The sequence below is a fragment of the Phyllobates terribilis genome, unplaced genomic scaffold, assembly GCF_046119375.1.
Source record: "Phyllobates terribilis strain yellow unplaced genomic scaffold, ASM4611937v1 Scaffold_1__5_contigs__length_1240528914, whole genome shotgun sequence".
NCBI classification, from domain to species: Eukaryota; Metazoa; Chordata; class Amphibia; order Anura; family Dendrobatidae; genus Phyllobates; species Phyllobates terribilis.
In genome coordinates this window covers 510,780,437-510,794,549 of record NW_027362761.1, presented here as the reverse complement: position 1 = coordinate 510,794,549, position 14,113 = coordinate 510,780,437, and the positions used below count along the sequence as shown (strand labels likewise).

The window sequence follows — 14,113 nt, the reverse complement described above, 5'->3', positions numbered from 1 at the left end:
CTCATAAAGTGACAGTGGTCAGAATTGTAAAAATTGGCCTGGTCATTAACGTGCAAACCACCCTCGGGGGTAAAGGGGTTAAGAGGCATAGATGCTCATGAGGAGAACATAATTTTACCTCTATACAAGTCACTAGTGCGACCACACTTAGAATACTGTGTACAGTTCTGGTCTCCGGTGTATAAGAAAGACATAGCTGAACTAGAGCGGGTGCAGAGAAGAGCGACCAAGGTTATTAGAGGACTGGGGGGTCTGCAATACCAAGACAGGTTATTACACTTGGGGTTATTTACTGTGGAAAAAAGAAGGCTTAGGGGTGATCTTATTACTATGTACAAGTATATGAGGGGACAGTGCAAAGACCTTTCTACTGATCTTTTTACTCTGCGGCCTGAGACGGGGACAAGGGGGAATCTTCTACGTCTGGAGGAAAGAAGGTTTAATCATAATCACAGACGCGGATTCTTTACTGTAAGAGCAGTGAGACTATGGAACTCTCTGCCGCATGATGTTGTAATGAGTGATTCACTATTAAAATATAAGAAGGCCATGGATGCCATTCTTGAAAAGTATAATATTACAGGTTAATCACTTCTGGAGTGAGTTTCCTGCAATGAAAGTAAAGGGGCCGAATAATATTGCACGTCCCACTTTTCAGTTTTTAATTTGTTAAAAAAGTTTAAAATATCCAATAAATTCCGTTCCACTTCACGATTGTGTCCCACTTGTTGATTCTTCCCCAAAAAATTAGAATTTTATATCTTTATGTTTGAAGCCAGAAATGTGGCAAAAAGTCGAAAAGTTCAAGGGGGCCAAATACTTTCCCAATGCACTGCATACTAGATTCCTTGATAGGGCGTTGATCCAGGGAACTAGTCTGATTGTCGTATGGAGTCGGGAAGGAATTTTTTTCCCCAATGTGGAGCTTAGTGTTTGCCTCATGGTTTTTTTTTTTTGCCTTCCTCTGGATCAACATGTTAGGCTATGGGTTGAACTAGATGGACTTAGTCTTCCTTCAACCTTAAAAACTATGTTACTATGTTACTTCATTCTGCCCTCAGACTACATAGCAAAAACCTGCTGACATATTCCATTTAATTGAGACAATCTAAAGTTTGAATATTAATTTTAGCTATAATCGAATAAAAAAATAGAAATTTGCTGCCCTTATATATAGGAGATATGTTATTTTATGTGTTACTTTGGTGAATTTCCATTTGTGCAGTTTTTTCTTACGGAGGAAACACTTCTCTTTTTCTTGCTCGTGGGATACAAACACCTTTTCTGAAGAAACAGTTATTTCATTGTTATTGTTCTCAGACATGAACGCACTCAATTTGTTAACTGTATAAGCTGCTGGATGCACTCAAATTGAATTTTTTCGTCCAAAGGAATTCCTATTAATCTCCAATATAAATGCTTTCCTGAGTGCCATAAGTTAAACTTACTTATGTGTGAATTTAAACCATTTTTTCCTGGCGTTCGCCCCCATCCCAAGGTGAATGGTTTATTGTTATTTATTTAGCTTGTACTGAAGGTGGTTTATGGTAGACAGAACTTCCTTTTTCTGTATTTTATACTATTCACTGACCTATAAAATAAAGCTTTCATTTGCTTTGCTTTTCTTTTAGAATTTTCCATTTTTTTTGTAGACTTTGATGAGTATTACCAAACATTTTTTCAAATAGTTTTCCCCCTCTAACTGATGATGAAGACCACTATGATCTGGGGTTATTGTTATAGATTGGGAGAGCCACAGTGTATAGATTAGATTTACCATCAGCTCCACTACAAAGAAAATGAAGCAACATACTGCAATGGAAATTAAATTACCACCACATAGTGACCAAATAATGCCATATACAAGGAACAAATGCTATCACACCATGACTAGACCACATATTACCACCACATAGTGAACAAATACCACATACAAGGGCCAAATACTGTCACACCATGACTAGACCACATATTACCACCACATAGTGAACAAATAATACCATATACAAGGGACAAATACCGTCACACCATGACTAGACCACATATTACCACCACATAGTGAACAAATAATACCACATACAAGGGCCAAATACTGTCACACCATGACTAGACCACATATTACCACCACATATTACCACCACATAGTGAACAAATAATACCACATGCAAGGGACAAATACCGTCACACCATGACTAGACCACATATTACCACCACATAGTGACCAAATAGTACCACATACACTTCTTCCAGCCTGGACTCGTCTCTGCAGAAAATAACACAGTTACCATGTTTTGGAAGTGGTCGTGGCAGAATTAATTAGGGCTTTGACACAGTGGGTCACTTCTTCAGAACAATAGCTGATGACATCAAAGTCTGATCTGTGCAGCTTTGAATATTGCGCCAAAATGTTGAGATGCCCTCTAGAGTTAAAGGAATATTCCCATTTCCAAGATCCTATCCCAATATGTAGTAGATGTAATAATATTAACAAATACTTCCAATTAGAAATGTAGTATAGTTTTTAAGATTTGCCATGTCACTTTCCCCTTGTGCAGGGCATTGCAGAAGCTCAGGTATCCATGGTTACGACACATAAGAGCTAACTGTCACTATATGAGTGATCGTAACTATGGATACTGCGGTGCCCTGCACATGGGGTAATTGACATAACGAATCAGAAGAACTATACTACATTTCTTATTGGAGTTGGAGGTATTTGCTAATATTTTTATTATTACACCTACTACATATTGGGATAAGATCTAGGAGATAGGAATATCCCTTTAATGTTTTGGGGTTTTTATCACGCCCAACCAAGCACAATGCAAAGCTCTGGAAAAATCAATATTCAAAAAATGTGAGACGGGTGGAGAGGCCGTCGATCTGTGACACCCGATCACAAAAAATAAACTGAATGCTGAATCTCACTGTATTCGTTACATACTCATAGACAAAATCAATACAATAAACAAACACATAACTTGGATCAATAAGTAATCATTAAATCAATCAATTAGTATAAATATTGGTATCAAATATTTTAGCAGCATTCAATGAAATATAAACTAACTATGGATAATTCCAACAGGTTATCCCCAAGAGATACATATATAGTGATTAAAAATTAATTCATGTGGTTATATTGTATCAGACGCATTCATAAATGTATGCGTACTAGATGGGAAAATCTAGGGGGATATTAACACAAAGTATCATGCAGAGATCGCAGGGCGCACAATGCTGGAGAGAAATCAGAAGAAGGGTTGATGTATTTTCACTGTATGGGGGATAATGCACAGATTAAAATGCACACTTAAAGGGGTTGGCCCCTTTATCTTTATTTTATCAGATGTGTTGGGGACATGATTTTGTGCCACTTTCTAATATATATTGCAAAAAATGATTTTTAGACACAGTCGCATGCATTTAAGTAAGAAAAACCTTATGGAGGCTGAAAGCGGACGATCTTTACGTGCAAGATAGGAAGTTTGATTAGATCACATTTCGACCACTATTTTGCATAGTTTGTGTTGTCTTGTAGTTGGACCTGTTTCGTTTGCTCTGCTCGTTGGTATAATAAACATTCTGGCTCTTTTCTTTTAGGTCGTGGAGAATATCCTCATGGTAAATCCAGATGTAGGACCACAAATATTTCATGCCTTGCTGCCACCAGTCTTTAGAGGCATTCTGGATGGAGAGGTAATCTGTTTATCTCATATGGTAATGTAACAGTTATTAGATGATTAGTGATTCCAGTATACAGTGATTGTATAATGCCGCAATGTGGTAAATGAATAATGACATCATACAGTGACCAGCAAAATAAGCCGCCATCTGATCTAACGGTTGGCATCTTACGGCCAAAGATCTCTTCAGTAGATTTGCTGCTTGTACTTTTTTGAGTTCTTTCGTGTGCAGCACATCCGCACCCTACATGGCAATAAAGGTTCCCACTTTCTGCCAGCACATATGCCCACTAATGCTCTAGATGACTCATTAGCTTGTTAAAGCATTGGCATCATGAACTCATACCAGATAGTGTCTACTTAGCAATCACATCCACAACGTCTCCCATAACAGTGCCGTACGCTACATTCCTACCATTAAAGGAAATCTGTCAGCAGGTTTTTACTATGTTTTTCGAGAGCAGAATGATGCAGGGGCAGAGACCCTGATTCCAGCAATGTGTCACTTACTGGGCTGTGTGTTGCTGTTTCAATACAATCATTGTTTTATCAGCAGGAGATTAGTATTACTGGACTAGCTGCCTTGTGCCTCCTGGCCTCGCCCCCAGCGCAGATTTGCAGCTTTCTGCCTATGCACAGTGTACACAGAGCGCTGCCAATCAGTGGTGTGGGCGGGGTTATACAGAGCTCAGCATTCAGAGATCTGCAGCAGGGAAATCAGTGATTGTATGAAAATGATAGCATGCAGACCAGTAAGTGATACATCACTGGAATCGGGATCTCTGCCCCTACATTATGCTGCTCTCAGATTACATAGCACAAACCCGCTAACAGATTCCCTTTTGCCATAAACAATGCTCTTCAGCTGTGTCCTTTGGTGTCATGTTGACCACCCAGACTTAAAGTATTTGCCTCCTACTTGTGCCCCCTTGTGGTGTGATTTGGAGCAGCTCTTTAGGCCTTGATCACTCTTAGTATGTACATAGAAGAAGGTTTGTGGCTGAGAGACCCTTGTTCCCCTGTGTCTGTTCTGTGGACTCAGATGCAGTTAGGACTTGGTTGCACTTTTTGGGTGGTTTTCATTTGCCTGCTTTCAGCTGTTTCTTGGACTTCTTGTTGTTAGAGACCTCTTATATCACTGCTCTGGAGAAAAGATCTGTCATCGTGTCATACTGAATATTCAAAATACTAAATGAAACATTTTTGTCATCTTGTAGAGATATCCTGTTGTTATGTCTACCTACCTCGGTGTCCTTGGACGTGTCCTCCTGCAGAACCAAGCCTGCTTTTCTTCATTATTAAATCAGATGGCGCAGGAGCGCAGTCAGGAGGTTAGTACGGGATGCACAAGGAAAGCGAATCCTCATGAATATGTAGATCGTTCTGGGAACCAGTGACGTCACTGAGGCTTGATAAAAATGAAGCTTTTTCTATGATGTCCACCAAATAAAACACTGTTAGTAAAGAATACCGCGGCCCTTAATGCGCTATGCGTTAGAGCATGCAACAATTTAGTTTTCTTACATTTTCCATTTGAATTTGTGGGAAAACCCTTTGCTGCATAATGAAATCTGGAGCTGATGCTGTCAACTGTCTCTGTTTAGGCAGCTGTAGATGGACTTAGTCAAAAATTATGTGATAACCTTCATGTTTTGGGTTTTTTTCATGATTTTTTTTCTGTTAACATTTTCTATCTCCGTGCTTCTTGATTGGTTTTCCACTTTTCCCTCACCACATGATATTGCGGCTGCATCCCCCTCTTCTCCCCTCCTCGCTGCCTGACAGATGTCCAAACACTGCCCGAATACATGTCCAACCACCAACGTGTGAGGAGCTGACCACTTGTCATACATGACTTCCATTATCTAGAGGAGGGCGACGTTTGTAGCTTTGATCACATGCATGTCTACCTGTATTGGGACACTCCTTTAAATCACTGAATTCCGGTTATTTATTCAGTCCCATTACCACAGGTGTAGCACACATGCCTTTACCCATGTGAAAGAATGGGTCGTTCTAAAGAGCTCACAGACTTTGAGCATGATTCTGTAATAGGATGCCACCGGTATAACAAGTCAATGCATGAACATCAGCAAATCAGTGCTGACTCAGTAACTGCTGAACTCTAATCCTCCTTTAGATTAAAACCAACCCAAAAACTGTGCGTCGAGAGCTTCACGACATGGGTTTCTATTGCCAAGCCACCTTACATCACCAAGCACAATGCCAAGTCTTGGATGGAGTGGTGTAATGCATATGTCGCCTCTGGAGCACCGGAAAGGTGTTCTGTGGAGTGACGTATCACAAGTCTCTATGTAGAAGTCTGATGGACAAGTCTGGGTTTGGCCAATACCAACCTGACTGTACCTCATTGTACCTCCCTGACTGCATTATGCCAAGTATAAAGTTTTGTGGAGGCGGGATAAAGCCGGAAGTTTTCCAGATATTTTGCCAATTGTATGCTTCCAACTTTGTGGGAACAAAGTAAGGACCTTTTGTTTTCCCCATGACTGGGCCTCCCTTGCATGAAGCAAGGTCCATAAGGACATGGTTGGGTGAGTTTGATGTGGAGGAACCTGACCATCCACGCTGAGCTCTGACCTAAACCTCAATGTACACCTCTAGGAAGAACAAGAATGGAGAGCCTCTCATTCAACATCCGTGTCTGACCTCACAAATGTTCTCCTGGGTGAATGGGTATTTTTTTTTTAATTGTCTCCAAAACCACAACCTTTTACCCTCTTTTTCCTTCGCCATTGTTCCTCCATGTACTGATGTGACATTACGTGGCCAGTTATGGCCTAGTCTTGCTATAATCTTGTAATGTGACGTCACTCCTTGGGAGACTGAAGTTGGGAAACGTAATGAGCCTCAGACTATTTCAAGGCTTTGGGTTTATCGAAATCATTTTTATTTTCTCACACTCTTCACACACAGAGGTTTTTTTCCAGAATCCCTCATTATCTATGAAAAGCACTTTGATTCCTATAGTGGTGTTTAACAGCTACATTTTGCAGTTCACAAATCATCACTATTTCTGTCAATTCCAATATAAGACTAGATTCTTTAAAAGGGGTTGTTCCATCAACATTATTTATCACCTCTATACCCGAAAAATGAGAAATGTATGATGGCTGGGGATCGAGCTACCGAGAACTCACACCAACCTCAAAATCAAAGGGCTCAAAGTGGCCTGTGAATGCCGGGGTGGTGACTATGTGCAGCCGCCACTCCTATAGACCGTGAAGGGAGCAGTGTTGGCACATGCTCACTACGATTGCATTCACTTGGGGGCGTTTTGGACCCCTATTCTCGTGATCAGTGGGGTTTCTAGTGGTCAAACCCAGAGTGATCCTTCAGTTATGAGCGTTCCCAAGCAGGTACCGCCAGTAGTAAAGGACCTTACAAAGGATCCATCATGGGATACTTTTCCCAACATATCTGACAGAAGTTTGCAGAGTCTCCGAAGCAAATGTGAGCACAAATTATTTGTGCAATTCCCATATGCAAATTGTCCATTCGATAAATATATAGCAAATGTATATTTCTGTACTTCACTACACTTTCCAGGTCTGTCTATCCACATGGAGGACATTATAATTGCTGTACACTTCGGCAGAGACATGCAGGTAATGAGGTTATTTGCTGGTTTACATGACCGATTATTAGATTTGGGTTTTTCAGTTTTGCCTTAAGAAAAGTCCTAGAAGTGCAATGTAGCATTCAGGGAAATGACTTCTGTTTGCATTCAGTTAAAGTGAAGTGATTACAGAGAGAAAGTCCCCGAGGCTGATAGAGAGCCCACTCATACCTATTTTACCAGGAATTACTGCCGGTATAATTACGCTATCGCAGGCTTCCATGTAACAATGGCTGATCTGGTAACACAATTTGTTCTTCCTGTTTATTGAACTAGAACCTTCAGGACTCCTTGTTCTTTTAGTTCTTTTTGTATATTGTGTATATTGCTCATCATTAGGTGCTTATCTTTTCAGGCTGACCAGGTTCTCGGAAATGTAATTGAAATGTGGGTGGATAGGATGGACAACATCACACAGCCGGAGAGGAGGAAGCTTTCTGCTCTTGCGTTAGCGTCTCTGCTGCCCACAGTTAACAGGTAAGAGTAATCTGGTGTGTGCTGTTGAGATTATGCTATTATCTTACAAGCCCCTTATATGTCTGTAGGAGACTATCACAAGGGGCACGATCAGTATTACAAATACTGGGAATATAGTGTGGATCTACTGTGCTGTTGTTGACCTGACCCCTCTGTATAAATCAGTATAGCAGCGCTGGGCATTGCAATAAATCATGTAGAGATGACACTGAAATGTCATTGACTACTCTTTTTTTAATAAAACTGTATCTCATCATATAGAAGAGTACAATTTCTATTTTTACCATGATAATTAGATGTTTTTTCTCAAGCTGTTTAAAGAATAAAGTTGCAAAGTGATTGAAAAAAACAAGCAACATTGCCATTTACTTTATGATAATGATGAGGATCTTTAAAGGGAATCTGTCATCAGGTTTTTGCTATGTAATCTGAAGACAGCAGGAGATAGAGGCTGAAACACAGAATTCAGGGATGTGTCACTTGTCAAAGTACGTGCTGTTGTTTACTAACTGTGAAGGATTTATCACTAACAGATTAACATTGCCGGACTACACTAGTCCAGCAACACCCCTCCTGTGATGAGCAGCTCACTGTCTATGGACACTGTACACGGAGAGCCTGGTGTGGGCAGGGTTAGCTTTCTCAGCTCTGCTTTATTCTAAATCTGAAAGCTCTGATGGTGTCACGACGACTGCACCCAGTAATCTAAGTGATACATCGTTGGATTCCGCTTCTCTTTGCCTACATAATACTGCTCTCAGATGAGGTAGCAAAAACCTGCCGACAGATTCCCTTTAAAGGATTTTTAATTCTACTGTTTGCTGCTCATTACATGGGTTGTCGGCCACCTCTGCAGTCTATCAGTGATGACCGGTTTTCTTGACAAGGTGCCATTGTTTACAAGGTCTTTGCTGTAGCTCTTGCAAACCCATTGCAGGATTTGGCCCGTTTCAGTTTCCCGTCTGATGGTGGTGCAGAGGATGTGCAATGTGGGCCAGGGAAGTGACATTGCCACTTGTCCAAACTGTCAATCAGGGGCTCATTGGCAAGCAGCAAGCTGGGAGGCCGGGGAGCGGTGCATTCCTGAACATAAATGATCAAACAACCTTTTAATTGCAAGTGTGTAGGCATACAGTTACTTATCCCTGGGGTATACTTTTGATAGTGCAACTGAAACATATCGGAAACATTCAGTAGTAATGTATAAACCTGAAGTCACAATATTGATATGTATTCGGTTTACCCCTACTAAGCAATAAGTAAAATCAGACCCCTGATTCTAGAATTTCTGATTTCATAAAGCCTTCATGCACAGACCTCTACTATCCTTAGGTATGTTAGTATTTACATGCAACTTCAACATAGTAAGTGTTACGGATAGTTATTGCAGTTTATTTATTTTTCACTATAGAGAATATGTAATATCTGTCTGTCTACAAGTAAAGCAAAGAGTAGAGCAGCACACTTTATGCGCTAAGCTATGTACAACCATTCCAGTGCCAATTCATCAAGACTGGAGTAGCGCGAGCTCGTGGTACGTCAGTCTTGACAGAGTAACGACACTAAATTCATTAGGAGTTTCATGCCACTTAATGAATTCTTCTACGTGGTGTGTGCCTCCGCTCTCTACACCAAAAATACTACTCTGTAGCATTTCTGGCAAAGAAAACGCTGACACATTTGATGAATTTGACAAGGGGCGTGAAAACACCAAAAGTTGCAACATTTTTATGCAACTCTTTGTTGCGCAGAAATTTTGCGACTTTTCAAAGCTTTTACCCTACTTTTATGGTGTAAAAGCTTTCATGCATTAGCCCCTATATTTATCTATCCATCCTAATCTTATCCTAAATCTAATTCTAATTGTAACGTAAATGTTATGTACTACAAAGAGGAATCTAAAAAGACTGGCACCAAACCAGCAAAGGCACTGCCACAGACTTACTTGGTAAAGCTGCCCAGCTAGCCAAGCCCTTGAGGGCTGGGAATACTTTTCACCCAGCTCCCATTAAATGGAAGGGGGACTTTGGCAGAGCCCTTCCCAGGCCCACTGTCGCCGGACAGCTGACGTCTGGTGCCCAGTCTAGGACCGGGAGAGTACCTCTGCAGGAACCCCAGAAAGCGTAACCAAAAGAGAAAATGAGAAAACCTGCTGTAAGATAAAACCTAATGCTAACACCACAAACCACCAAGCACATGGGAGACTGCCATAAACAGCAAAGTATTGAGCAGGGAGCAGGATTATATAGCTCGCCTAAAGATCAGGTGCTGAATACCTCCCAATCATCCCCAGACAGTCACTCCCTGCTATCTTCAACAGCAAGCTAGAGAAAATCCCACCATTGCTTATTGCCAAACAAAACAAGGTCCTGCATTGCTTGGCAACCATGGAAGACCGTGTCCCATCTTTCCTGGGCAGAGAAATCAGTGTGGGACACAGCATCTCGTGTCCTCACACATGCCACAACACCATAACTTGATGCTCCACAAGATTGGGACAGTTTCCCTGCGTGTGTGGTATCTCCGCCTCCAGGGTCAGGACAATGTCATCGCCTGTGACCTTAGTAGCGCCGCACTGGACCAGCTTCATTACCAGGTGGAAGCACAGAACCGTATATAACACTGACCGTACTTGTCATGGCTCGGTATATATTGGACAGCTAGTAACCTTTGAGTTTTTGAAGTTGGTGTTAAAACCAATAAAAATTGGGAAAAAGTAAGGATTTGACCAACTTTGACAAGGGCCAAACCGTTATGGCTACACAACTTGGTCAGAGTATCTCCAAAGGAGTTCAAGGAAGAACAACCAGCCAAATCTTAGTCATTGGCATCCAAGACTTATTGATGTAGGTAGAGAGCAAATACTAACATGTCTGGTCCGATCCCACAGAAGAGCTACTGTAGAACAAATTTTTGAAAAAGTTACTGCTGACAATTATAGAGCATCAGAACTGAACAATAGAGGAATAGAAGAAGATGTCTACTTTTCTTTACACCTTGTGGACGGCTGCGCACGTTGCTTACTTTAGGAGAAGATGACACCAGGATGCATTAGAAAGGAAGGGAAGCCAGTAGATGCATTTTGATGCTCTGGGAAACATTGGGTCCTGGCAGTGATGTGGATGTTCGTTCCACCTCCCTAAATATTGTACAGATTAAGTACAACACTTCATGGCAATGGTACTCCCCAAGGGCCTCGTTCAGCTGGGTAATCACCCCTTCCACACTGCAATACACTGAGAAGATGCCAAAGAGTTCAAAGTAATGATGCTTACTCCAGATTCCCCATATCTGCTACTAACTGTCCGGAGGAATGTAGTCAATGAAGAGGACTCACCGATCACACGAAAGCTCCTGTCTTTCAAACATGTGATGATTGGGATTGCCAGTGCCTGGACATCCATAACCTGTCATAAAGATGGGCTATAAATTTTATAAACCTGTGTAACCCCTTTAATAACAAAAATTGTAGCCCTTTATTTCAGCTCCATCATTGTGCAAAATGTCATTCAACTTTCTAAACACTTAGTTTCTTACATATAACACCTGAAAAAATAAATAATGTTCAGGGACTGAAATTTTTTTTAAGATATCGGTCTGTTTGTTAATGTAAAAGTCGTGATTACTGATGCATGCCCCCAGCTATGATGTATGAATATGTCCCCCTTGTCAATTACCTCTGGCTTTCCCAATAATAAGGTGGAGACAAACAAGATTACTGGTGTTAGTGAAACTCTAGAGAGCCAATTAACTAGGTTGAGACACGTCCCTAGTTTATAGCTGGCCATTGACCTTCATTTGGGTGGCTGCTTCTAATGAGCATAATCTGTCAGTAGCTACTAAATCCATTGTTTTTTTTTGATCGTTAGATGGGGAGTAGAAATTTCACTCTGTAGGTAAAATGCTGTCCGCTTTAAGATTATGTTCCCAACATAAAGCGTTAAATCTGTAAAGTAAAAGCAAAGAGTGAAGACAAATTATTTTTGTTGACTACATTGAATCATAATTGACCGATAGCAATTTTTCCATTGGGGAAGTCAAATGATTCTGAAACCCTTTATTCGCCCCACCCTCATTGTTACAGAACAAGGTCTTTTCTGACAATAGAAAAACTTCCAACATGGAAAAACCTTTTCAGGACTGTTACTTTACAGTCTTAGGTCAAACAGGATCCCTATGATCTCATTACATTGTAAATGTTGTCGGTGTAGGCAAATTTTAGCCTTGGTTTTGGTAAATTACAGCTTAGGGCACTTTCTGAAGTCCACGATTATCTGTAACATCTCGGATTGAAGTGCACGGACTGTTCGCGTGCCTCACGAAGCGAGCGTGACAGCTTTATGGAAATATACAGTACAGACCAAAAGTTTGGACACACCTTCTCATTTAAAGATTTTTCTGTATTTTTATCACTATGAAAATTGTACATTCACACTGAAGGCATCAAAACTATGAATTAACACATGTGGAATTATATACTTAACAAAAAAGTGTGAAACAACTGAAAATAGGTCTTATATTCTAGGTTCTTCAAAGTAGCCACCTTTTGCTTTGATGACTGCTTTGCACACTCTTGGCATCTCTTGATGAGCTTCAAGAGGTAGTCACCGGAAATGGTTTTCACATTACAGGTGTGCCCTGTCAGATTTAATAAGTGGGATTTCTATCCTTATAAATGGGGTTGGGACCATCAGTTGTGTTGTGCAGAAGTCTGGTCGATACACAGCTGATAGTCCTACTGAATAGACTGTTAGAATTTGTATTATGGCAAGAAAAAAAGCAGCTAAGTAAAGAAAAACGAGTGGCCATCATTACTTTAAGAAATGAAGGTCAGTCAGTCCAAAAAATTGGGAAAAGTTTGAAAGTGTCTCCAAGTGCAGTTGCAAAAACCATCAAGCGCTACAAAGAAACTGGCTCACATGAGGACCGCCCCAGGAAAGGAAGACCAAGAGTCACCTCTGCTTCTGAGGATAAGTTTATCCGAGCCACCAGCCTCGGAAATCGCAGGTTAACAGCAGCTCAGATTAGAGACCAGGTCAATGCCACACAGAGTTCTAGCAGAAGACACATCTCTTCAACATCTGTTAAGAGGAGACTTTGTGCAGCAGGCCTTCATGGTAAAATAGCTGCTAGGAAACCACTGCTAAGGACAGGCAACAAGCAGAAGAGACTTGTTAGGGCTAAAGAATACAAGGAATGGATATTAGACCAGTGGAAATCTGTGCTTTGGTCTGATGAGTCCAAATTTGAGATCTTTGGTTCCAACCAACGTGTCTTTTTGTGACGCAGAAAAGGTGAACGGACAGACTCTACATGCCTGGTTCTCACCGTGAAGCATGGAGGAGGAGGTGTGATGGTGTGGGGGTGCTTTGCTGGTGACACTGTTGGGGATTTATTCAAAATTGAAGGCATACTGAACCAGCATGGCTACCACAGCATCTTGCAGCAGCATACTGTTCCATCCGGTTTGCGTTTAGTTGGACCACCATTTATTTTTCAACAGGACAATGACCCCAAACACACCTCCAGGCTGTGTAAGGGCTATTTGACCAAGAAGGAGAGTGATGGGGTGCTACGCCAGATGACCTGGGATCCACAGTCACCAGACCTGAACCCAATCGAGATGGTTTGGGGTGAGCTGGACCGCAGAGTGAAGGCAAAAGGGCCAACAAGTGCTAACATCTCTGGAAACTCCTTCAAGATTGTTGGAAGACCATTTCCGGTGACTACCTCTTGTAGATCATCAAGAGAATGCCAAGAGTGTGCAAAGCAGTCATCAAAGCAAAAGGTGGCTACTTTGAAGAACCTAGAATATAAGACCTATTTTCAGTTGTTTCACACTTTTTGTTAAGTATATAATTCTACATGTGTTAATTCATAGTTTTGATGCCTTTAGTGTGAATGTACAGTTTTCATAGTCATGAAAATACAGAAAAATCTTTAAATGAGAAGGTGTGTCCAAACTTTTGGTCTGTACTGTATGAAGCTGGAACGCTTGGATTGGGAGACACGCAGCCTGTGTGTGAATTGCGATCCGAGATCGGACTGATGATTGCGGACGTCTGAAAGAGTCTTAGTTGTCAACGGGTGAATATTAGGCTTCATATTACGTTTTATGTATGGAGCTTTAATAGACCCTACATATTTCTTAGAGTTTGTTCAGTGCAATTCCTGAGTCCCATCCAAAAAAAATTCCACAAAATGTCACCTATATGGAGCTCTTCTCCACAGTTGAATGGCGAACTTCCCCACTAAAAGTATTGTTTCTAGAGATGAGCAGTCCTGTTTTTAGGGTTATATAGAGCAAAAT

The 14,113-nt window shown here is 41.1% G+C and overlaps 1 protein-coding gene across 1 annotated transcript in view; it reads left to right on the top strand.

The window, feature by feature from the left end:
* Window positions 1-14,113, top strand: part of IPO11 (importin 11) — a 590,907-nt gene that overhangs the window by 386,807 nt on the left and 189,987 nt on the right. The window contains exons 24-26 of the mRNA XM_073680251.1: window positions 3,604-3,699; window positions 4,904-5,017; window positions 7,682-7,803. Of these exons, the coding sequence (XP_073536352.1) occupies window positions 3,604-3,699; window positions 4,904-5,017; window positions 7,682-7,803 (332 nt within the window). The remainder of the gene's footprint in view (window positions 1-3,603; window positions 3,700-4,903; window positions 5,018-7,681; window positions 7,804-14,113) is intronic.